The sequence below is a fragment of the Salarias fasciatus genome, chromosome 2 (genome assembly GCF_902148845.1).
Source record: "Salarias fasciatus chromosome 2, fSalaFa1.1, whole genome shotgun sequence".
NCBI lineage: Eukaryota > Metazoa > Chordata > Actinopteri > Blenniiformes > Blenniidae > Salarias > Salarias fasciatus.
The window spans coordinates 6,477,758-6,501,261 of NC_043746.1; the positions used below are offsets into that span (position 1 = coordinate 6,477,758).

At 44.3% G+C, this 23,504-nt stretch overlaps 3 protein-coding genes across 3 annotated transcripts; all 3 read left to right on the top strand.

Annotated features, from left to right (window-relative positions):
* The first annotated feature begins 1,594 nt into the window (after positions 1 to 1,594).
* Positions 1,595 to 3,839, top strand: LOC115401977 (uncharacterized). The gene is made up of 2 exons (XM_030110386.1): positions 1,595 to 1,813; positions 2,932 to 3,839. Exons 1-2 carry the CDS (start codon positions 1,657 to 1,659, stop codon positions 3,591 to 3,593), a joined length of 819 nt encoding a protein of 272 aa, XP_029966246.1. The 5' UTR covers positions 1,595 to 1,656; the 3' UTR covers positions 3,594 to 3,839.
* A 4,397-nt stretch (positions 3,840 to 8,236) lies between these two features.
* Positions 8,237 to 13,595, top strand: LOC115404535 (sodium/hydrogen exchanger 2-like). Its single transcript, XM_030113907.1, has 13 exons — positions 8,237 to 8,480; positions 8,789 to 9,011; positions 9,125 to 9,365; positions 9,440 to 9,690; positions 9,785 to 10,002; positions 10,073 to 10,269; positions 10,362 to 10,451; positions 10,770 to 10,840; positions 11,028 to 11,162; positions 11,802 to 11,898; positions 12,042 to 12,170; positions 13,271 to 13,334; positions 13,444 to 13,595. The coding sequence occupies exons 1-13, from the start codon at positions 8,237 to 8,239 to the stop codon at positions 13,593 to 13,595; spliced, it is 2,112 nt and encodes a 703-aa protein (XP_029969767.1).
* Positions 13,596 to 14,235: 640 nt separating this feature from the next.
* LOC115403395 (transmembrane protein 182-like) lies at positions 14,236 to 18,588 on the top strand. The gene is made up of 5 exons (XM_030112263.1): positions 14,236 to 14,427; positions 16,102 to 16,225; positions 16,568 to 16,666; positions 18,081 to 18,218; positions 18,368 to 18,588. Exons 1-5 carry the CDS (start codon positions 14,254 to 14,256, stop codon positions 18,586 to 18,588), a joined length of 756 nt encoding a protein of 251 aa, XP_029968123.1. The 5' UTR covers positions 14,236 to 14,253.
* Positions 18,589 to 23,504: the final 4,916 nt, after the last annotated feature.

The following is a 23,504-nucleotide window of genomic DNA, read 5'->3' on the forward strand; positions in this document are numbered from 1 at the left end:
TGTTTGAGACTGTAACACACAATGAAGATGATCAGCTGGTAACTTGTTAATACTCTAAAATCACGAACAAACTGAAAGCTATATTTGTAAGCTGTTGGCTTTAGGATGAGCCAAACATTTTGGATTGTTTGTTTATTTGTTTAGGCTTATTTGAGCATTTGAACATTTGGTTAAACCAACTCGTACAATCTAAAACAAATCAGATACAAAAAGTAGAAAACAAGAAAAGAAAACAAGAAAGAAGTCAAATAACTCAAAAGGAGTAGGCTGAAGCTGTTGCTTATATATGCCCACCCCGGACATTACAGTCTCATAGTGCAGCTACGTGTACTCAGACTTACGTGAGAACTGCAACTGAAAGTATATTTACATTTTACATGCACATGAACCTACCCATAGAACCAGAACCTACAATTTCCATCCCAGCCACGTACACACTGTAGTGCATAAGTGTCTGTCCATGGATCGATTTACTTATCTTGGGGATTAGTTCACTCATTGCTCTTTGGCATATTCTTGAAGTGCATATATTTTGTATAGTTTTTTGAATTGTGATTCACTACTAGATGTTTTTAAGGTGTTGTCTAATTCATTCCACAAGTGCACGCCTTTTCTGGTGATACATTGGCTCTTCAGGGTTGTACGCATACACTGGACTTTAAGGTTATGTTTCCACCCAAAATTGTATCCACCTTCTCTTTCTAAGAACCTGTTTTGGATGTTTCCAGGAAGTTTACTACAAACTGCCTTATACGTAATTAGTAGGATTTTCAGCTTTATAATCTCATTAAGTTTTAGAATTTGGGATATTTGAAACAGTGCGTTAGTATGTTCCCTAAAGGCAACGTTGTGTACAATCCTTATGGCCTTTTTTTTTGTAATCTAATAAGAGGTGATAAGTGGCTAACAGGCATTTCCCCAGATCTCAGAACAATAAGTCATGTAAGGCAGAATTAATGAACAATACAACATAACAAGGGTTTTTTGGTCTAGTATATATCTACATTTCCCTATTATTGCAATATTTTTTGCTATTTTCTGGCGTATGCTGGCAATATGTGATCTCCAGCTAATGTCGTGACGCAAGATCACTCCCAGAAATTTGTATTCCTTTGAAGAAGATTGAAGGTTACCTTTTCACTAAACACCTGTCCACTGGAGAATGAGCTGCAGAATAACACCAAAAGAAGTCAGTCCTGACTGCAAAGTGAAAAATGTTGAGCTGTGAGTAACACGAGCTCCGCTGTACCTCCTGTGCTCCTGCGGTGCTTTAGACATGCAGCATAAACAAGAGTGAGGGATTAGTTATACCTCCTGCTACAATACTGGGCAAAACTGTTGATAACTGAATGTGTTGAGGTTGACTGAAGAACCTGAAGCACTGTGTCTGAACTTTATGGCCTGAGTGAAGCTTTGTGTGCTCTTGCCAACCCCGCCGTTTGTTCTTCTCATCCGTGTGGATCGACTCTTCTCTCTTTGCTTTTCAGAAGTGGTGTTCCGTTACAGATTAATGAAGGAAGTGAGCGGTGGGGGCGGAGGGCCCTGCTTTTGGTTACAGAAGTGAAACAGTGCAGGGGAGCTTTATGCATACATTGAACTCTCTGCGCTCACACTTCAGAGTCAGAGCAGGGGAGAGGAGGTCGGAGACCCGCTGGCATGTTGGCTGAAGGTTTCCTCAGACTGCTGCACTACAGGGAGGAGAGGAAGTTTGCTTCCAGGCAGATGGGATGGGAGACAAAGCCGCACTGTAGTGAGCCGGTAAACAGCGCCGCGCCCGACTCTGCAGACCTCCAGGTGCCTGAAGCTCCAACAGGTAAAAGACCACGGCAGCATTTTCTCAGGAAAACATTCAAGCAGCTGCCAGATTTTGTGTGAAATCTGACTTCTTTTACTGACTTGACTTTATCTCATTGCTGTCTTTAGTTCCCTGAGTTCCCTCTGACTGGCGTGGTTCCTCTTTTTTGTCAAACATAACTTTACAGCGACACATAATGAAGTGATAATAAGTAGGAACTTCAGCTAATAGCTGCACATTGGTTCTCAGCCCCATGGGATCAACATGCAGCTGTACGTTCCACAATATTGCAAAACCATTATTTTATAATGACAGTGACCTTCTGATTAAGGTTGCGTTTTGTCATTGGAATGTGATTAACTGCGATTTTTTTTAAAATACAACACTCTATAAACATTTGCTTCAAAATAAAAGATCATACTGATGATTGGAAATGAAAAATTACCTAAGTTGTGGGGCAGCAAAAAATTACAAAAATTGAGGAACAAGTAACAACTGTGACGTTAAGAATGTCATAACAGAGTGAAGCGTCAGTTCACAGGCTTGAAAGTGAAACACGTCAGGGTGGAACGAGGAATGAAAATCTGTACTCAGTTACAACTGTTGTTACAGAACAAAGTACTCTTCTCTGAAACTACTCAAAATACAGTGTTTAACTCCTTATAAATACTTCACCAGTGAGAAATCAATGCATTTTTCCTCTGCGAATGAAGTAAGTACATACAAAAGTAAATAGATGTAACGTTAAAGGATTTCCTGAAAGAAGAATGAATTTTTTGGTTACAGAGTAAACGGTGTCAGTTTGAACTACAAAGAAGTGACATTATTTGTAGAAATATAGATTACATGATGTTAAATTGTGACTATTAATAAAATCAAATAAGAGAAGATCTGTTAAGAGCTGTTTATTCAGCACCATCTTATTTAATACATCCTTATGCTTTGATAAAAATGCAAATACAAGTAAAATCTCTGGGTAATATTCTTTTCTTTTTTTACTTCCCATACGTGAATTGATTGATGTGTTATTTGATGTAAAACCTGAGTTTATTTCATTTGATGCTGGGTGAGAAAAGTGCTCATAAACTGCAACACCACAGCAAGTCCTGCAGTAACCAGTTGTTGTTGACCATCAGGGCTGGGCGTGGAGGGGCCGGACTCCACCCGGGCCCAGGGACTGAGAGCCAGCCCTCGGGGTCCTGCAGGCCTCTCGATCCCCGGCTGTTCGCCGATGCACATCGTGGACTGCAGCCTGCTGGAGCAGTACCCGGACCTGCAGGTGGTCGACCCCGGCCACTTCTCTCTCAACCCCTCCAGAGCCAGCCTCAGCCAGTTCAACCTTCTGTCTCCCTACCATGAAGCTCTCCCTCACCCGGAGCTGGCGGCCCCGCCGGAGCCTCAGGCCGACGCGCTGACATCCGTGCCGGACCAGGGTTACCTGGTGATGGGACACAGCGCCAACATCAGCCTGGATCTGCCCGGATCGGGCCTGGAGCCCATGTCCAACTCCGTGCTGAACGGGCTGCTGGAGAAGCAGCTGGAGGAGGTGTACATGCAGCACCTGACTGACAACCTGGCCCGGTGCAACTCCCACCTGGGGAACAGCCTCCTGCACGGCCTGGTGCCCCCGCCGCAGCCCGGGAGCCAGGCGCAGGGGCCCGTGTCGCTGGAGGACAGTCAGGAAGACAGCTGCACTAAAGTCAGCCATCTGAACACCCACACCTTAGCTATCTGCTCATCCAACTTCAGCTCCCCGGTGCTGAGAATTTCAGAGGCCGCCGACCCCTATCTGCAGTGAAAACACTCTAAAAATGCATGACATGAAATGTGTTTCATCTCTTTTCCTCTCTGGTCTACCTTGAAATCTGCAATCACCCACATATAAACATCCCTGTGACAAAACTAAACAACAGCAACCTCCTGTATCAGTGCTATTCTTACACAATGGCCCGTTGACTTATTTGATTAAGTGATATGCTTCGATTTGAGCTGCTTTCGTTTGCCATCTGCTGGCAGAGTGTGGTACTGCAATATTAAAAATTCACCTGACGTTGACTGCCATGTCTCATAAAGACACCAGAAGAAGAGAACAGATCTATCATTTTTGTATTGAAACAATCTGCAATGCTGTATCAGCCTACATTTATTTCTGATTTTAGTTTAATTTAATCATGAAAATGACTTCTAATGAGATCAAATGTCATCTGTGAGGTAGGACAATGCAAAGTGACAACATGCAATTTCAGATTTATACTTGTAGGAGAAACAGTTTACTGTTAGAAATAATCAATAAAGTATGAATACATTTCACTGTATTATATGCATTTATCATACAGAGAAGCTATACAACACACTGACAAAAGACCTCTGACTTTATGACTGGACCAAGACATAAAAATCCATTTTAACTCTACAACAGTAGAGGTAGAGAGGAACTCTCTGAAGGGGAGGAACGACGGCCACACTGAATATTGAAGTGCTATAAAAAAGCAAAATGCTAATTAAAATGTGTTGATGTATATATTTTAACCATATTCCAAGTATAACAAAGTGTATTTTCTTTTACCGATTTTAAAACTGAGATCTGACTCCCAATGAAAATAACATGAAATTGCCAAAGACAAACTTGGAATTGATATTATTATTTATCTGGGACCATCATGCCTTTCATTCCTCAGAACAGATCCTCCAGTACATGATGTAATGAATGTAACATTGCTTAGTTATATGAATTTCCAAATCAAAGCTGTTTATGTGTAAAAATGTGGGATTAATTAAAATTTGTTTTCCAGCTGTTTTCCAAAGAAGTTTGCATCTTGTCAATCATGCCACTCAGATATATTTGGGCTAATAAAGCTCACGAGTCCAGATCCAGCTGCTGCAAAGCAATTACATTCAGAAATGTCACTGTGGGGTTTGCAGCAGGGACCAGAAGAGCGAAAATATTGATGCTTCTCTGTCCAGGAGGTTTGGCTCTGGATTTTAAAGTCTGCAGAGTCAAAACACAAGGACGTATCATTTCAGAACAGAGCGGAAAATCTGTCACACAGCCATCTGCAGTTGATGTGCATAACATGATCCAAAAGTCAGAACACTTTAAGAAATCGTGACGTAGTTTAACCACAGCGTTCATGAGTCTTTCACTGACATACTGAAGTCTATTCCAGATAGTGAGTGTAAAAACCACCAACATGGCTAACACGGAGGGGGAAAGGAGCCAGTTTAGAGTCAAATATGGATTATTGAGTATATGATTCACTGGTAATGACATGAAAAGAAGCTGTAAATGAAACTTGTGGTCACGGGGGCTGACGCAGGTCCCAGTTTAGGATGAACAAAAGGCAGCTTAATCCCAGGAAGGTCATCAGTCCGTCACAGAGCAAACACATAGAAATGACACCGATTCATCTAATAAATATGTCTTTAGTGGGGGAGAACCAGAGGACCAGGAGACAGGAACCAATGCTACATGGTAGCATGTAAGGTCAGCATGGGGTCAGTAGATCTTTATATCCACAGTGAAGCCCTGCCTCATCCAATGATCCTATGATTTCTGATTCACCTGATTCACGATCAGGTTGTTTTATAACAAGAGAATCACAAACTGTAAATAGTATTCCGCAGTGAGGATAATAGTGATCCATTAACATGCACTAACATCCTCTTCGGAGGCCTGAGGCTTCGCTCGTCTGAGCTCAAAAAGATGGAAAACAGAGATTCAGTGAGGTTCTTCTGTAATTAATAGATTAGAGCTGGCAGTCTAATCAGGCTTTGTTGCATACGACTTCTGTCAGGAGATTATTGCAGGTAATTCCCAGGTAATTTAGAACAGCTAATCTAAAAATTAAATATGAAGACAAAGAGCAGGAAAAATGAGATTTTCCCCCATGGGTGTTGTACAAATCAAGTCAAGCCCCCCAGGAGATAGTGGGAGAAAATAGAGTCTTTGAAATATTCCTTGCAATTAGCTGCGAGTGTACAGAGAAATAACGTGACGATCATCTGCATAAAGAAGTAACAAAGTCGCCCTTCATCACTCTGATAACATCACATATCAAATTCATATCAATGGATTAAATAACCACCTGCTCCGTACATATCTGAAAGGTCCTGGGAAGTCTTTACTGTTCGGAGGCTGACAGTGAACAAACTACGTCGTCTATGTAGGTAATGATTAAAAAAAACAGGAGTCTCTCAATCAAATGGAAATGTTCATCAGACTTTATCACAGGAGACATGGTGGTATGTCAAAAATTAATGAACTTAATTAATGACATGGTGAGGGGCAGGGGGGATTATCAGGAGGGTATCTGTGCTGCTCTTGGTGAAGTCCTCAGTGCTATAGTTCAGCTGAAGAGATCATCCATCCATCATCCATCCATCATCCATCCATCATCCATCCATCATCCATCCGTCATCCATCCGTCATCCATCCATCATCCACCCATATGAGCATAAACACTACATACACTCATGAGCTCAATTTTGTTCTAATACTTTGTAAATCAGTTTGATATTTGTTTTGTAGATCATTAATCATTAGCACATACATACATAGTTTTTATTACACTGTTTTCTTAAATAAAACAGAAACTGGATGACTTGGGTCTTCACCCTGATCGATGCTATCTTGAAAAACCATTAGTTAATCACTGTTAACACTTAATAACATCAAATATCAAGTGTTGCTATCAGTAATGATCCACAGTCAAGGATGCAAAAAGAATTAAGGGGCGTTTATAAGCATTCAAATGCAGGAAGGAAACATGAAAAAAATAATTGAAATGACAAATACAGAAAGCTGAAATGTGTTTAAATACAATGTTAAAGTGGAATTGCTTGGTTACAACAAGATATGGAAACTTCCAGACTTTATTTTCAATGTGAAACTATTCAGAGAGGTTGTCTAAAAGCATGGTGGTGCTCAGGCAAACTGCTCAACATTCTAATATTTTTATTTTACTTTTAACATGCCTCTTCATTATTGCCGAAAAAAAAAATTGGCAGATCAGCAGATTCTGGTGAAAAAATACAACTGTTACTTAAGAGAGAAAAAGAGTGCATAATGCGTTACAACTTTCCAAAGGCAGCTGCAGCACATTTTAACACAACAGAAAAAAAGCCAGTCTGTTCAAAACTGTTGGAGAGGAGAAGTCACACCAGAAACATATTTGTTTATGGTGTAAATGACCCGAGCAGCAACATTTACCCAACAAAGCTCCAGCTGTATTATTTGTGTAATTATAAAGAAAAAAACTAATTCTAACCGCCTTCCTCATGTCAGACAGAAAACTGAATAAACAGCATTACTGAGAGAAATGAGGATTCACAGAAAGATGATAAACATTGAGTTTAATAAGGAGACACTGGAAGGGGCAGATATTGCTAATTAAAGTGCTTTTGTTGCCAAAAGATAAGATCTTCATATCTCTATAAAGTCTTTTCAATAATCATCCCACACCACATCCACAGTTACTTGTTTACTTGTTTATTAGAAATGATACACTGCAAATTAAACAAGGCGCACAAACACTAATTCCCTATTAATTTAGAGTTTCTGTCACTGTCTGAAACTAATTTGAACTGTGATGTTATTGGATCTGCAATAAATAAGTTCCAGTAGTCCAGTCTGTGTAAAAACTACATAACAAACCATGCTGAGGCAAAGTGTTGGAAAACACTAAGTTTTGAGGAGAAGATGCGCTCAAAAGTCAAACTATGGTTGGACAAGGTCAGAGAATATAAATATGAGGTGAGGCAACGTCCACTGAAGACTTGAAAACGTGATGTGAGTGTGTGTGTGCGTGTGTGAGTCTTGGTGAGTGATTCTTGTGGTAAAAAAAGCAAGGCCTCATTTCAAGATGAAAAAGAAAAACATTTAATGGTGAAAGAAAACGCAGAAGTTGATCCCATAGTAGTTGTAGTTTTGGTTGTAATGATTGTGTGTATGTGTCCATGTCTTTGTGTGTTTATGGGGACCAATGCTGGCTTGCAAATCTCACTGAGGGGACCGATTTCTCTTTGGGGACAAGGAACCACAAACACATTAATTATATAGAAAGGGCTGGTTTTCAATGAACTGTACTATGAATTAATGTAATGTCTGTTGAAAACATGAGAAGATGTGGTTTGGCTTGTGTGTGTGTGTGTGTGTGTGTGTGTGTGTGTGTGTGTGTGTATGTGTGTGTTTGGGTGTCGCCCCCTTTGAGCTCTGTGCTGCTGGTTGGACACCACTGCTAGCTCAGGGATTCCTGTGCACATTAGTGGCTGCATGGGTCCTGCTCATGCTCTTGTTTGGTGTGTGTGTGTGTGTGTGTGTGTGTGTGTGTGTGTGTGTGTGTGTGTGCTGCTGTGCTCCCCTGGCTCCATATCCCCTGTCCTATTATCCCATTCCCTTTCTTTCTGTGCCTGTGTCTCCTGTCGCCCCAGCATGGCTGCAGGATGGCCGCTCTGTGGACGCTCCCTCTGCTGTCGGCACATCTGTCGGGATGTTTGGCCCTCACTCCTTCAGAGGAGCCCCCGCAGCCCCACAGCCTGTCCCCCTCGCTGGGGGGGAACAGCAGCGACTCCGGCCTGTCTGTGGACCAGCCCATGGCTCTGAGGGTGTTCAGTGTGGACTACCACCACGTGCAGGCTCCCTTTGAAATCGTGCTGTGGATCATGCTGGCCTCACTGGCCAAGCTGGGTAAGCCCCCGCTGCACTCCCACTCATCTCTGCTATTGATGTGCAATGAATGGAACGGTAAAATCTGTCCAAAATTCACACCATGCATAATCAAAAAAACCTTATATAGTCCATATTTTCAAAGAACCGGAATGTCTTCATTATTTCCCGTAACACTTTTCTCACAATACGGCATCACTGTGTTCTCACAGCATGCTCTGGAAAAGATGAAAACAGCGATTCTGCAGTTTGATAATCTTCTGCCAATAAAGCCAGCAAGCAGCAACAACAAAAAGTCTTATTTTCTGATCATGGCCTGCTCCCGTCAGGGTTTCACTGGTCGGGCCGGGTGCCAGCCGTTGTCCCGGAGAGCTGCGTCCTCATCATGGTGGGCCTGCTGGTCGGAGGAGTGATCTACGGGGTCCGCCACTCCGCTCCCCCAACGCTCAGCGCCGACGCCTTCTTCCTCTTTCTGCTGCCTCCCATCGTGTTGGATGCGGGGTATTTCCTGCCGGGGAGGCTGTTCTTTGAAAACCTCGGCACCATTCTGTGGTCGGTTGACTTCTGTATCCGTTGCTATTGGGTTTGTTTTATTGAGGAGCGTGATGAGGTGTCCTTGTGGGAAATAATTCAGTTTGAAGGTGAAGACGTGTTCCCTCCTCCAGGTACGCGGTGCTGGGAACGCTGTGGAACGTGCTGGGCATCGGCCTGTCCCTGTACGGGGTCTGCCTGCTGGCCCCCGGCTCCCTGGGCGACGTCTCCCTGCTGCACTGCCTGCTCTTCGGCTCTCTGATCGCCGCCGTCGACCCCGTGGCCGTGCTGTCCGTCTTCCAGGAGATGCACGTCAACGATCAGCTGCACATCCTGGTGTTTGGAGAGTCGCTGCTCAACGACGCAGTGACTGTGGTGAGGGCGGGAGCGGTGTGTGTGTGTGTGTGTGTGTGTTTTTCTACATTACTATGAGAGCATTTTAATCTCAGGTGCTGTACAAGCTGTTTGAGTCCTTCCTCCGCCTGCCGTCCGTGTCGGGGCTGGACGTGCTGCTGGGCGGCTGCCGGGTGGTGGTGGTGGGCCTGGGAGGCCTGTTCGTCGGCCTCTTCTTCGGCCTGCTGGCCGCCCTCACCTCACGCTTCACCTCCAAAGCTCAGGTCATCGCCCCGCTGTTCGTCTTCCTCTACTCCTACCTGTCCTACCTGACCTCAGAAATGCTTCACCTCTCCGGCATCATGGCGTGAGTCCTGCCGCCCTTCGCTTTGACCCTGAATCTAGTTCCTTGGTTAAATCAGACGTTTTGCTCCCGTGTTTGCTGCCTCTGCTCTCTGCAGCATCGTGACCTGCGCCGTGACCATGAAGCAGTACGTGGAAGCGAACGTGTCCGAGCGCAGCAACACCAGCATCCAGTACTTCCTGAAGATGTGGAGCAGCGTGAGTGAAACGCTCATCTTCATCTTCCTGGGCGTTTCCACCATCCAGGACGTCCACATGTGGAGCTGGCCCTTCGTGGGCTCCACTCTGCTGCTCTGCCTGCTCTGGAGGGCAACAGGTAACTTTGGAGGAAGTGTGTTTCCCGTCTCCACAACGCGTCCCCCAACACGCACGTCTCCTCCGGTCAGGCGTTCTCCTGCTGACAGCCGTGGTCAACAAGCTGCGCAGGAACAGCGTGACCTTCAGAGACCAGTTCATCATCGCATACGGAGGCCTGAGGGGAGCGATCTGTTTCTCCCTGGTCTTCCTCATCGACGACTTCCCCAAGAAAAGACTTTTCATCACCACCACTATCGTGGTCATCCTCTTCACCGTGTTCGTCCAGGTCCGAGAATCGCCTCGACTGTGTCGTAGTGTGACCCGTCTCAGTCTTTTTATGGTGTCGTGGTGTTTTTACTGGTTGAGTTTGGCTCTCAGGGGATGACCATCAAGCCTCTGGTGGAGCTTCTGGATGTGAAGAGGAAGAAGAGAGCTCAGCCGACCGTCAGCGAGGAGATCCACAGCAGGGTGGGATGAAGCTGAATAACTGGGTTGCTGGCACATAATTTACTTGTGACATTAAATCAATATTCATCCGATTTCATCAAATTTATCACTATGAGGCTAAATTTCATTGCAAAGTGACAGTGCCTCGCGATAGTGGGGTTTATAAACAATCAAAAGATGTATTTTTGGTTAGATGTTAATTGTATAGTTCATTTAATATAGTTTTAATTGTAACTTGTTTGCTTGAAAATATATTTCTCAACGTCCAACCAAAGGATGCATTGCAAAGTGTTTCAAATGTCCTGTGCAAATGTGACATGGACTCGTTCATTCTTTCAGCTCATCGATCACCTGCTTGCAGGAATCGAGGACGTGGTCGGCTACTGGGGGCAGCACTACTGGAAGGACAAGTGAGTACTTCCTGTTTGGCTCGAGCATTTATTCCACGCTGCTGGTGACTAGTTTCAAGTGTTCTCAGTGTGTGAAACTGTGCATCCAGTCAAAGTAAATGCGGTAAATCACCAGTAGGTGTCAGCAAAAGCATTGCAGTGGGGCTTCAATCCTCATGTAGGGGGTGTGTGTTTGTGTGCGTGTGAGGTTTGAGCAGTTCAACAAGAAGTACCTCCGCCGGTTCCTGATCCGTGAGGACCACCAGGCCCGCTCCAGCATCCTCAGAGTGTACCAGGAGCTGGAGAGGAGGGAGCAGAGGGCAGACGAGGAGGCGACACCCATGTGAGCATCACTCTGTCTCTCTGTCTCATCACTCCGTCTCCATGGAGGGCTGCTTCCTGGAGGAGCCCTGGAGGTGTTGGAGAAGTGGTGCAAAGTCTGGAAAGTTTGTAACGAAAGAGGAAAACTTCAACCCAAAGGGACTTTGTCTTTCTGCAGGTTAATTCAAGGGTCAACTTTCAGCCAAGAAATTAGAAAATAAAAAAACAAAGTTCATATCATAATATATCATTTGTTGGTCATAAAATCAAAAGGAATAGTGTAAAATTGAGCATATTTGTTTGCAATTCACAATTTAAACTTGATATTTTGATCATATTCAGCACTAATATCCCAGAATGTATGTCATTATGTGAGAAGTACAGTGTCATGCTTCAGTTTTCTAATTCACTACCCTATCCTATCACCAGACACTATCGGCAATGATCTCAATGTTTTGCACTGTTTTTTTCAAGTCTTCTGAAATTGTTATTGACTTCACAGTGGAGGAGTGACTGAGACTCTTGTCTCTGGATAAAATGTGGACTATAACTCTATTTATTCAAAGTCTGAGAATATCTTACAGCAATGCTTTAGAAGACCATAAAGGTATGCCTTTGATAATTGATTCTGCCACTCAGACTTTAATAAACTGGCTTTCAGAGTGGATCCTCGGTCCCACAGCCGTCCCCTCCTGCCAGAGGAAATGGACAGCATAAGACGCATCCTCTCCAGAAACCTCCACAACTTCAACAACAAGGTAAACCCACGACGTAGCCTTGAGGGTTTTACTCTTTTCTCTCGTTGTTGTGATCCCTGAATAATGAGCCAGTTTGACAGGACTCGTCTCTCAGCGTGTTTCTATCGGATGTTTCCGGGTTGATGAGTGTGTTGTCACTCCAGCAGACACCGGCTTACAGCAGACACACCCTGCACCAGGACGCCACCGGGGCCCGGACGAGGAGGCCGCTGCACGGCCACCACAGTCTGGGAGACAGACGCACGTATAACACCATCACACACTGGCCTCAGGTACCCGACAAGTACAAACACCTGAGCTCGTGTGGAATCACACCAACTGGTTACCACTTCGTGGAAAACAGGATCTCATTCACAAATTAAATGATACGTAACAAAAAAGTTGGAACAGGGAAAAAAAACCAGGCACAGACCAGTTGACTAGAGGTTAAAAAACGATGCATGAAAAAAGTGGAAAAATAATTAATCTTGAAAGAATGCATGAGAAACAATGCCAAAGGTCAGTGTTGGACACTGGTGATCTGCAGTTAGCACAGGAGCGTCATTCTCAGCTGGAGACGTCTCTTTCAGGGATGGTTTTGCATCATTTAACATGACCAGGAAAGGACATTAAACATAAGGTCCATGGGCCAAAACAGGCCCCTGAGAGCATGCAATCTGGCCCACATGATGTAAAAATTAAAAGGAAGAAATACCAGTTTCCAAAAAAAAAAGAATTGGGAGAGAGAAAATTCATTGAGACCCAGAACTAAACAGCACTGTCTTTTAGTGTTGCATCACTATGTGCATTGCTGCCATAAACTGGAGACCAGACTCAACTCTGAGACCAGATGTTCAGGTCACTCCTGGAGCGGCTGCTTTAGGTCCTGTAAATTTTTCAAATGAAAATACATTGTTTTTATGTTTTGCTTTCAAAAAGATTTTGGGTTTACATGGCAAAGTTTTGAAAACGCTTTCCATTTACAGAGAAACGACAGAAACGCTGAAAATGAGGTGACGGTAGCACGTTGGGTCATTAGTGTGTACTGCTGGTTGTTTTTCTAATGAAACCACACACAATGCAGACTATACGATAAACATTAAAAAATGGTTGGCACACGAACATTCCCATGGACAGACTCAACTATAAAACTACAGCGGAGTCCTGACTCTCTGGAGGCAGACATTGTTAATGTTTCTACTCACATAATTATTTCCTCCAGCCATGGTGAGCAAGAGCAGCAGCAGCTTTTCTACCGCCTACATGGAGGCGGAGTCACAGAGTTTTCAGTGGCTTCGACCACTGTTGTCATGTAAACAGACCCCCAAAAACACAACGAAAGTTTTGTGTTTTCAAAAGCATAGCTCTGAACGCAACCGTACCATTGTAGCAGGTGGAGGACGAAGAGTTCAGCGACCCACACAGAGGGAGGGTCGGACTCAGCAGATCTCATACAGGTAAAGAGGATCAGAGTCCAGAGATATTCAGCCAATGAACAGCAAAATCTATGAAAACATGTAACTATACTGTGTTGCTAGACTGTCCCACTGTTTCTTCTCCTGGCAGTGTGCTCCGCCAGTCCCAGGTCGGTCCTCCCGGTCTCAGCCCAGACAGGGGGACAGGATCCTAATGGTGAAGAAGAAGACCAGCAATCACCTGTGGAGAGAGTCCCCAGGAAACACCTCAGCTTTGTGTTGGAGAACGAGAAGCAGCAGTGAAGGCAGACCGGAAGAGAAGAGTCACTTCTACCTGCTCCAAAACACTCTTCATTCGTCTTTTAACTAGTTTCATTGATGGGGTGCAGGAGCTTCATTTAAATCCTTAATCACTCTTATGGATACCTCACAATTAAGATTGCCAAAGAAATAAATGAGTTTTATCCTTTGGAGTGTTTGCCGACTGCGATAAATCGTCTCCCGTCCTTGTGTTTCACCTCTCGAACAGCTCGGCTTGAAGTCTGAGGGTCATTTGCATCTACAGTCTAATTCATTTTCAAAGTGCCACTCCAAGAGTAACACCTAGCTTGGAAATACTTTAAGGTCATAAATGCAGAAACGCTGCCATTCACATTGAAAACACACCAATCCAGCCTGTCCTCGCTGCCTTTATGAATGCACAACACACCTCCTGGTAATTTGACGAGGACAGCCTCGCTGCTTCCCAAAATAACTCCTGTCCCCCCGTCTGACCTCCTCAGTTACTGTAGCTCGTCTTCCTCGCAGCTCCCAGCATGCCAGGGAGTGGCTGGGCCGGTCCCACTGTTGTCTGTGGGGCTGGGGGGTGGGCGGTGGGCAGTGGGCTGCACTGAGGACTCACTGACCGGAGGACTGAACGCCGACCAGACCGACACCCTGAAGAGGCTTGGAGGCTGCAGGCATGAGGGTGGGAGCCGCAGCCTTGGCAGGGGGGGTTTTCGGGGTGATTGGGACCCTGTGCTTCTTCCTGGCCTTCGGGACAGACTACTGGCTTCTGGCCAGTGACAACTGTGGACCATATACATGGCCGACGGAAACAACGACTGCAGTGGGAAACGGAACCAACGCGACTGAGGTAGGTTGAATCTGAGTTCGCTAAAACAACCAACACTAATCTGAACGTCCGAAGCCCAAACCGGCCGGTCCCCGCCATCAAAACACACGCGTGACAATGAGAGTCACAGCAGAATCTTATTTTTAACACTTGAGGATCTCATGTGAGACCCACATAAAGCCCAGCGTGGAACCGGATCAGATGCCGTGCACGCTGCGGAGTCTGAGCTATGCCACTACAGGGTATTTAAAGATGGACTGAGGCGCTTCTGTGCGTCACTTCCACAAAGAGGAAGACTTGACTGAAGACAGATTTGAAACAGTGACTTCATCCTGATGTTCAGTCTGGGCTTAGAAGCATTAGCTCTAAAATAAATAAATAAATAAATGCACTAACTATAGCTCAGTCCAACATTTCTCTGCTGAGCGCTCCCAGGCTGATAAACTAACTTCACTGTTGACACTGAAGCATTAATACAATTAAAACTACAGCCAGTTGATTGGCAAAGGCTATTTTACACTGAAGATCAATCAGTTAATGAGGAAACATGACAAATGCACTAATCAAGAAAGAAAAAGATTGTAGGAACACACTGGTCCCTCCCAGCATGCACTGTTTCCTGTAGAATTTGAGCAGAAATCCTGCTGAATAACAGCAGAGAATTATAACCACCAGATGAAGCACTTATTTCCTCAAGCAGTGAGACGGACACAAGACTTTTGACTATTTAAGGTTTTTGAGGGACACGTTTTTTCTATTTAGGTCACATATTTTGCTGCTTGTGGATATACTTCAGTCATTAAGCTGTCGTTCAGAGTGCTTTAATGTGTCTTTTTCTGTCCACCGACTTGAACTGGACCCAGGCGTGGCTGTTGTTTCCACCTCATGTGGTGTGAGAGTGAGATGAGAGTCTGGTGATGAGAGGCGGCAGGCCCGCCTCCCCTCACAGCGGAGGCCGTCGTCTCTTTAAACCACGACGGAGCTGCATCGTAATGTCTTATTTGATGACAGAACCGATTTGAACTGAGGTCTAGATTGTTTTCTTTCGTGGAAATACATAAAGACAGCTGTGGCACATGTGTTGACGATCAAATCAATGAGTTTACTCAACTACTGGAATACCCTCTACTTAAAAACATCTTTATTTCCATTCCTTGAATCATTAATCACGGGTAAAAAAATTCCATGAAGTGCATTGTGTCCATTATTTCATCCTCAGTACAGGACAGGAGAGTAAAATATCCCCCTGAGGACGCCGTCAGGCTGGAGGACACGTGACTGTGATCCTCATGTGTGAAATCAGCGGAGTGCTCCTTTAATTTTCCACTCTGTTCTCCCATGCAGCCTCTGCGAGCGAGGGTTCACAAAGTGCAGAGTCAGGGATATACTTAGAAAAGCTAATCCCCCGGTGAACTCCTCCGTAACTTCACAGCCCAACAAAGTCTTTCATTTTCAATAAAAGGGGACGATTAAAGTTGTTGTGTTATTCAGCGCCATCAATCATGTTCCTGACAAGCCAGTGGAGAGTCCCGCTCATGCGTGTTTCATAAGTTTCCCGGAGAAAAACCTCACAGGCCAGCAGGCCGTAATCAGAACCACGTTTGAAGCCGTGGCTCCACTGAAGTCCAGAACGGCACCGACTCGAAGCTCCGTCCATCTGTGGCTGTTTGAGCATCTCTCTCTCTCTTCGTCCAGATCCCGCCGGCGGAGGCCGTCAGCGAGGCCCCCCCGGGCCTCATCCTGCACCACGAGGGCTTCTTCTGGCGCTGTGTGTTCCAGGTGGAGCCCTCCACCCACGCGCTCCTGGCCACGCTCCTCGGTACGCCGGCTGAACCTTCTGCCATGAAAGAACCTCAACGTTTTCCTTGGGAGTTCTCCAGTCTTGTGGTCGGTTTGACACGCTAACGAGAGCAGGAGAGAAAAATCTGCAGTATGTGGAAATGTGACGGGAAAAAGTCAAGGCCGGCGAGAATAACACACCACCTTTTTCTTTAGATTATATACAGCCTGCGTTTAGTTTTTTCTTTTTTTATGTGCCTAATGATATATATCACATGCCATATTTTAACAACTGCCTACACTGTGATGTGGAGGTTTTCCAGGACTTTTTTTTCCCTTTATATCTTTTCCTCACCCTGTTTTTCTGTCTTTTGATTCAAAGTAAACCAGCCAGACTCCAAAGTGTGTATCCATGGTTACCTCTTCCCGCTTCCTGTTGCACTGGGACAAGTCCCTCATCCAAATTATGATGCTACAGCAGGTAAACACACCTTCAGGCATGCACAGCCACAGATTATCCAGTGTCACTGAGAGGGTATTTCATTCAGGCCAGACGTGTGTGCGCTCGGTTTTAATTATGCATCGTATATCTTTTTTTTTCTACCGTTTCAGTAACATTTTGTATCTTTCATCTATTTTTTTTCTGACTGTTGCACTGACTTGCTGGCTGGCACTTTATTGTGAAGCTACCAATAAAAATGAAGATTCTATTCTATCTAACAAACCAGGTTATTGCTGGAATCCACTGCAATAATATTAACTCTACATTATCAGTTTACTATTATTTCTTACAATCATGTCAAGTTGAATGACATAAATATTAATTTACTGTTGAGATCAAAAAGAAATAAGTAGCTTAACTTTTATCATGTCAGTCAGAGGCTTTGAAAAACAATCACTGATTTCCATTACATCTAGGCCAAATGAGAAATTTTAATTCAATTATTAACAGCTTTAACCTCAAATTACTTCTTTTTTTCCAATCAGGATTGACAAATTAGATTTAAATAAAAGTAAAAAAGGCAGTCAAAACATTATGATACTTTACATTGCAATACTGGGACAGAGGCTGAAAATAAACACAATAGAAAAAACCCTGCTCCTCTTCCCATAATGAAAGAAGAATCATTACTGCAAAAAGAAAAGGTTAATGTATTATGTGGCAACATTCTATTGATCATTTTAAAATGATAATCAAATTGGTAAAAAGTCACACCACTTCCGCTGAAAATGCAAACAGCTGGACTCTCCCAGTCATTAGCAGTAACTGTTTTACTAAACTCCTGTTTGTCACAGGACTCGTTAGTCCAGAACGGGCTCCCTTCTCCTGACAACAGCATGAAAGACGCCCGGTCGCAATTTCCATGAGCATGAATCCGCATTAGTGCGCATAGCAGCGATGAGATAATTAGCTTTTGCATGCATGTTTGTAGATTCTCTCTGCTAATTTGACGCCGCTTCTTATTGTTGTCAGTCGGCCAAAAAAATCAGTTTCTGTGAAAATCACTGCTGATGCTGATTTTCAAACTTTAAAGCTTCTTCCCAGCAGCAGCTTCAGTTGATCCTAAAGGATGAACTTGGCTGCCATAAACTCACAGTTTACATCTGACAAAAGTCAAATGTAACTCATCATTCTAACTTTTGCTGTTTGTTAGGTTTGTTTGTTGGTTTTTTTTTTTCTTTTTACTTTTTTTGGGTAAAAATGTGTGAAGAAAAGAGTGTCGAAAATTTATTTGTAACTTTGCATTTTATTTTTTGGATAACAGAAGGCAACCCTAATTTCTCACAATTAACTTTGGTGACACTTGGTCAGCTGAGGCGCGTTCGGCCTCTCGTTGTCCTGGCGAGTGTGTGGTGTGTGTTGATAAATGAACGGGTCTCCCTGTGTCCTGCAGTGTTTCGGGGTTTCTGGACCGTGCTGGTGATCCTGGGCTTGGCCTCGGCTCTGGCTGGAGGCTTCCTCCTGGTCTGCGGCGTCCCCTTCATCAGCCACAAGCTCTACAGGCTGGGCGGGGCCCTCCTCATCACGGCTGGTAAAATAGATCTCAGTGTGTGTGTGTGTGTGTGGGTGTGTGTGTTTCACAGCTGTGGTGAAATCCAAGCACTGCCGGGGGAAAAGGTGAATGCTGGCCCGTGGCTGGATGCTGCAGTCAGCTGTTCAGAGCGGTCTCTGTCTCTGCAGCCTGCCTGTTCCTGCTGGTGCTCCTGCTCTACGTCCTGTGGATGGAGGTGGTGGACGTGAAGCGCTACGTCCTGCAGGAGCGGGGCGACACGTGTCCGGGCGCCCAGGTGTCGGTGCTCTACGGCCTGTCCTTCATGGCGGCGGCGGCCGGCGTGCCGCTGGAGCTCGTCTCCGGCCTGGTGTTCCTGCTGGCTGGGCGAGCGCTGCGTGGCAGCAAGTGAGCCGAGGCAGGGGAGGAGGAGGGGGGGGAGGGTTGGGGGGCTGACCTCTTCAGGTCCAGCACACCTGTGGGATGTAAACACCAACATCACAGCACCGCTGCGTTCTATAGATCACACCCCGAATATCTATGAATACATGATTTACTTGAATATATATCACTGCTGCAAGTTTGTGCATTGTGTTATTCGTGACGCGGTGATGATGAGTCCAGGAGGTGAGGAAGGTGCGGGGGGTGGGGGGGTCGGGTCGGGGGGGGGGGGGGGGGGGGGGGGAGCAGCTGTGTCCTGATTCTGGCTGCTGATCAAAGGCTGCAGGGTGAGGTGGGAGGCTGCAATGGCTGGATGAACTGAAGGCCTGGGTGGAGGGTGGAGGGGTGGGGGTGGAGCGGGAGGGGGGAGGGGATAAAGAGTGAGAGAATTGATGTGCATGGGGCAGGAGGGGCGGGGTGGGGGGGTTGGGGGGGGCAGAAGGGGGTTTTGAGAAATGAACAGCTGTTTGTGGGTTTGCTTGGTGTACAGCAGGGCCAGCCACCTGCCTCCTTCACCCCAATCTCATTTCACTGCTGCATTCATCCCCCCCCCCCCCGACGCTTTATTTGGGTGTGCCGTGCCCCCGTCCGTCCCTCACTCCACCCTCACATGTTTACACAGACGTTTAAATTCAGAAACCCACTGCAGCTCAAACAGAAATTAGAAAAACAACATGGAGATGTAAACAAAATGGCCCAGATCTCCAGTGGGAATCCTCTCGTCTGCCTCGGCCTTATCGCCGAGGAGGAAGCTCCAACTTGTGATCGTATCACAACTGCTGCAATATTAGATCAGCCTGCTTTTTCTGAATGGGCGGCGGGCGAGTGGACGCTCAGTCACACATATCAGCTTTCATCTGGTCTGCACACACACACACTCGTCTGTGATTTAAATGGAACTGTCACATGACTGTTATTGCTGTTTTATTGTGTTATTTCACATGTATTTGATATCCAGCGTATTTCCTGTCTTAGCTTGTTTCAGCAGTTTTAAAATATGTAAAATATCAAAGGCTGTCCCGTGTTTGAATAAAAAGTAGGATAATAAGATTTGTGTTTTGGTTTGTGTGCTTTTTAATGCAAAGTTTTGGGGCCTGACAGTCACAGTGATTGATGTGTATTCACACATATTTACATTAGTTTTTTAGTCCATCCATGCATGTACACCCACTTTAGGTACAGAACATGAATGGGTTAAAACCAGGGTACGTCCTGGACATACTGAGTCAAAGTGTGCTTTGTTATCAGTTCTGCTGTTTCAAAAAGAGACAATGTGGAATTTCATTTTGTTTGTCCTCAGTGGTAACGACACGTAAAGACATGCATCACCAAGAATTAAAAATAGAGAATATAGCCAATGTATCACCCAAAGTACAATAAAAATGAGAAAAACTGAATATAAGCTCGAAAAACAGGCCAGCGAGATTCAAAATCAAAGTTGAAAAATAAAGAAATGCGCAACATCCAGAGTAAAATACAGTGAAATGTACAATAAACCGCCCTGTTACCAGGCCGCACAGGGCGGATACAGTTTGACAGACAGCCGCACTCACAGCTTTTAGCAGTTTAAAGACACTAAATGATCAACTGTGTTTTTGGATTGTGGGTCACTGGATGTAAAAGCAGGCCTGAAGAAGGAGAGCTTTCTAATTCCACACAGGAAGACCACATCGCCTGGAATCAAACCAAGATAAAGCCATCTGTGTTCTTACTGTTCTTGATCATGATAGCCTGACATTAGTTTCAGACCAAGTCTTTCTTTGTCGGGCCTTCTCCTTCTCCAGACCAGAGCTGCATGCGGCTCCTCAGAGTGACTTCCTGACGCTGTCAGACAATTATGAAAATCTGTTTTTTACTTTCTCTCATTACAGTTTGTTCAATTCACGCATCATACTTCAGAGTGACTCTAAAATGGATAAAGAAGAAGAACAGAAAAATAGAAAGAAGAAACCAAGCGCTGTTAAAAAAAATCTCCAATCTCCAAAAACAATTAAAGTTGTTCAAATTAAAGTTGTATCATAAAAAGCCACCAGTAAAAATAAGACTACATAAATACATAAACAGGTTCATTTTGGTTTAAAAAGAGCTATAAAAAAAGAAAATAATCATAAAATATCTACTGTCTAAAACTACAGTCATGAAACCTTATGAATGCAACATCATATAGCTTTCTCAAAACATGGAAAAGATGTTTAAAACAAAGAAACAAACGTATATACATCTTTATGAACCATGTTGTCTTTCCTTTAGATGGTTAAACAAGTTTTGCAGTTCCAGATAATTTATACCTGATGGAAAGTAGAAAATAAATCAGCTCTTTCAGTGAAGAGGCTGCAGACATTCGCATTTCACCGATTTGAACAAATATAATGCTTATAATGATTAACCAAACTAAACAAACATCAGAGACTGTCTGTCTGACTGTTTGAAACCTAACACACCTGGGTATAAACACGCCTAAATGAATTTATTTTCTAGTTCTTATACATATTTACACTCCAATCTGAAAAGGTATAGATAGAATTGGGATTTTTTTTGTATTTTTTCTTTACAGAACTGGTTTACACAAACATACTTTTACTGTGTGCGGCAGCTACTCTGACCTTCAATCATGAGCTCTGCTGGACGTGACAGAGTTTTGGAAACACTTTGAGCGACTCAGGTTCACACAATGGTTACGACTGGGTGATGTTCCAAATTTATTAAAGCAAAATCAGGCGAGAAGAATAACTTCCAGTGTGTGGAAGTCTGCAAAAATATGGTACAATTTCCCTTTCAGCCAAGCATCCTGCCAAAGACACGTAGGCTATTCTAAAACTGAAACAGACTTAGATCCAGTTTCAATCGAAAATGCTCTTACTCTGTGTGCGTTTACTATTAAGTGCCCTTTTGTGGTAACATAAACAGCTGCAGGTGAAATAAATATTTCTTACACTTTTATATTTTTAAACCTTATTCTTCTTGTTAAGGAGGACATCCCCCCCCCCCAACTTTAAATTTGATGTAAATGGATCTCTGTTCATGATTTTGCTCCTGAACTTATTTGAAGTGACTGTCAACAAGAAAAGAAGTGATGCTGCAACAGATGGAGGGAACATCCACAGAGGGTTGATCTCCACAGCCTGGAGTCGGTCTGATTACCTGAAGACAGAAACACATCTGATCTCCTGAAGGACCGTCTCTGCTGTTTAATCTGCCATGGGCTTTGAAAAACATGCACAAAACAAGTGCTGATTCTTGGTATTTTAAATGTTGTTTACATTGTTTTTAATTACAAATGGCGTGATTTTAAAAAGTGTCCTTTTTAATTCAAAAACTTTGTGATAGAGCTCAAAACATTTGTTTACCATCTTCAATTTTGTCTGACTGACAGGAACTACATGTTTAGGATTAAAAAAAAAAGCATGGAAGAACAAATTTCGGTCCCACTTGAGAAAAAATCACATGTAAGTCGCTTTGTTACCTTTATAATAACACTGATTGCAACTGAGATTTATATTCTCATTTAATTTGCGTTTTTCAAACCAATAGTTAACAGAAAAATCCTGCATTTGATTAAAAACCAAATTTGCCACAGTGTGATTTTTATGAGCCTAATTGTTCATATTAGAAAGAAACAGTGTTTTTGTTTTTGAATTTAGCAGTACTTTTCGTTTTTCTTGAGCATTTTTAAGAAGAGCGCTTTCGCCTGTTTACTTGATGATGCGTGTAGTTCCGCATCCGGCCAGCAGAGGGCTCTCCCGCTCTCCTCTTCCAAAGCCAAACTTCCTGTGCAAGCATGGATGGACACAAGGAAGAAATATGAGGGTGCAGTGAGTGGAAAGGAGTGAAGTGAAGGGAAGGAAGGGGAAAGGAAAGGAAGCAATTACTGAGTGGAGTATGGAGCTCGAGCTCTGGCATGTTCACCGACTGTGGCTCTTCCTAATCATAGTTAATTAACTCTTACGTCTCCTCCCCTGTCATCCACAACAATGGAAACACACTATCACTTCATTTAAAGAAGAAATAATCTCGCACTTGAAGAGTCAGCAATTATGCTGTTATTATATAGTTACAGTTCATAATATGCATATGCATATCACATGAATAAAGACATGACATGATAATAAAGTAATAAATGCTTTGGAAATTAACCCCGACAGACCCAAAGAGCCCAAAGTGCATACAATTTGTCAATTAGTAGTAATGAGTGTGTGTGTGCCATGTGTGTGTGTGTGTGTGGACCCAGTCTAAGGTGTTTGGGGGGGGGGGATTATTCGTGGCTAATTCCTCTGTGTTTGCTGAAGGTGCAGCGTTTGTGATCCGTCAGCCGGCAAACAGCAGGATGTGGTGTCACGCCGTCGGGGAAATTAACCCGTACGTGGACCCCCCTCACCCGTCTGTCCGTCAGAGCACCTGGACTGAATGCTGGTGGGTCCTAATCCAGTCAAGGGCGGGCGGGGGGGGGGGGGGGGACACACTTGGCGAAAGCTCTTTTCCTTCCTTTCTTTGACTCCCTAACTCTAGTGGTGAGCCGATTACCTGCTCTGTGAGTTTGTGGGAGTTTATTTGTGTGCATGTGTGTGTGTGTGTGATTGTATGTGTGAGCTGCAGTCTGTAAGGCCCCTGGCATGACTCTTTTAGTGTGTGTGTGTGTGTGTGTGTGTGTGTGTGTGCTTACACACAGGGGCAGACGGACACACTTTCTTCCAGATAAAGGCTTTCTCTCCTGTCAGAAATGACTGCCCTGATAAGAGCTGATATGAGGGAAAAAGCTCGCCTTATGGCATCACTCTTGCTTTTTTTTTTGTTTCTTTTGTAAACCCCAAATCCCCAGGAACAGACTCACCCACCCCCACCCCCACCCCCCCAGCCAGTCCACACACACACAGTTAATCTGTGTTGGGG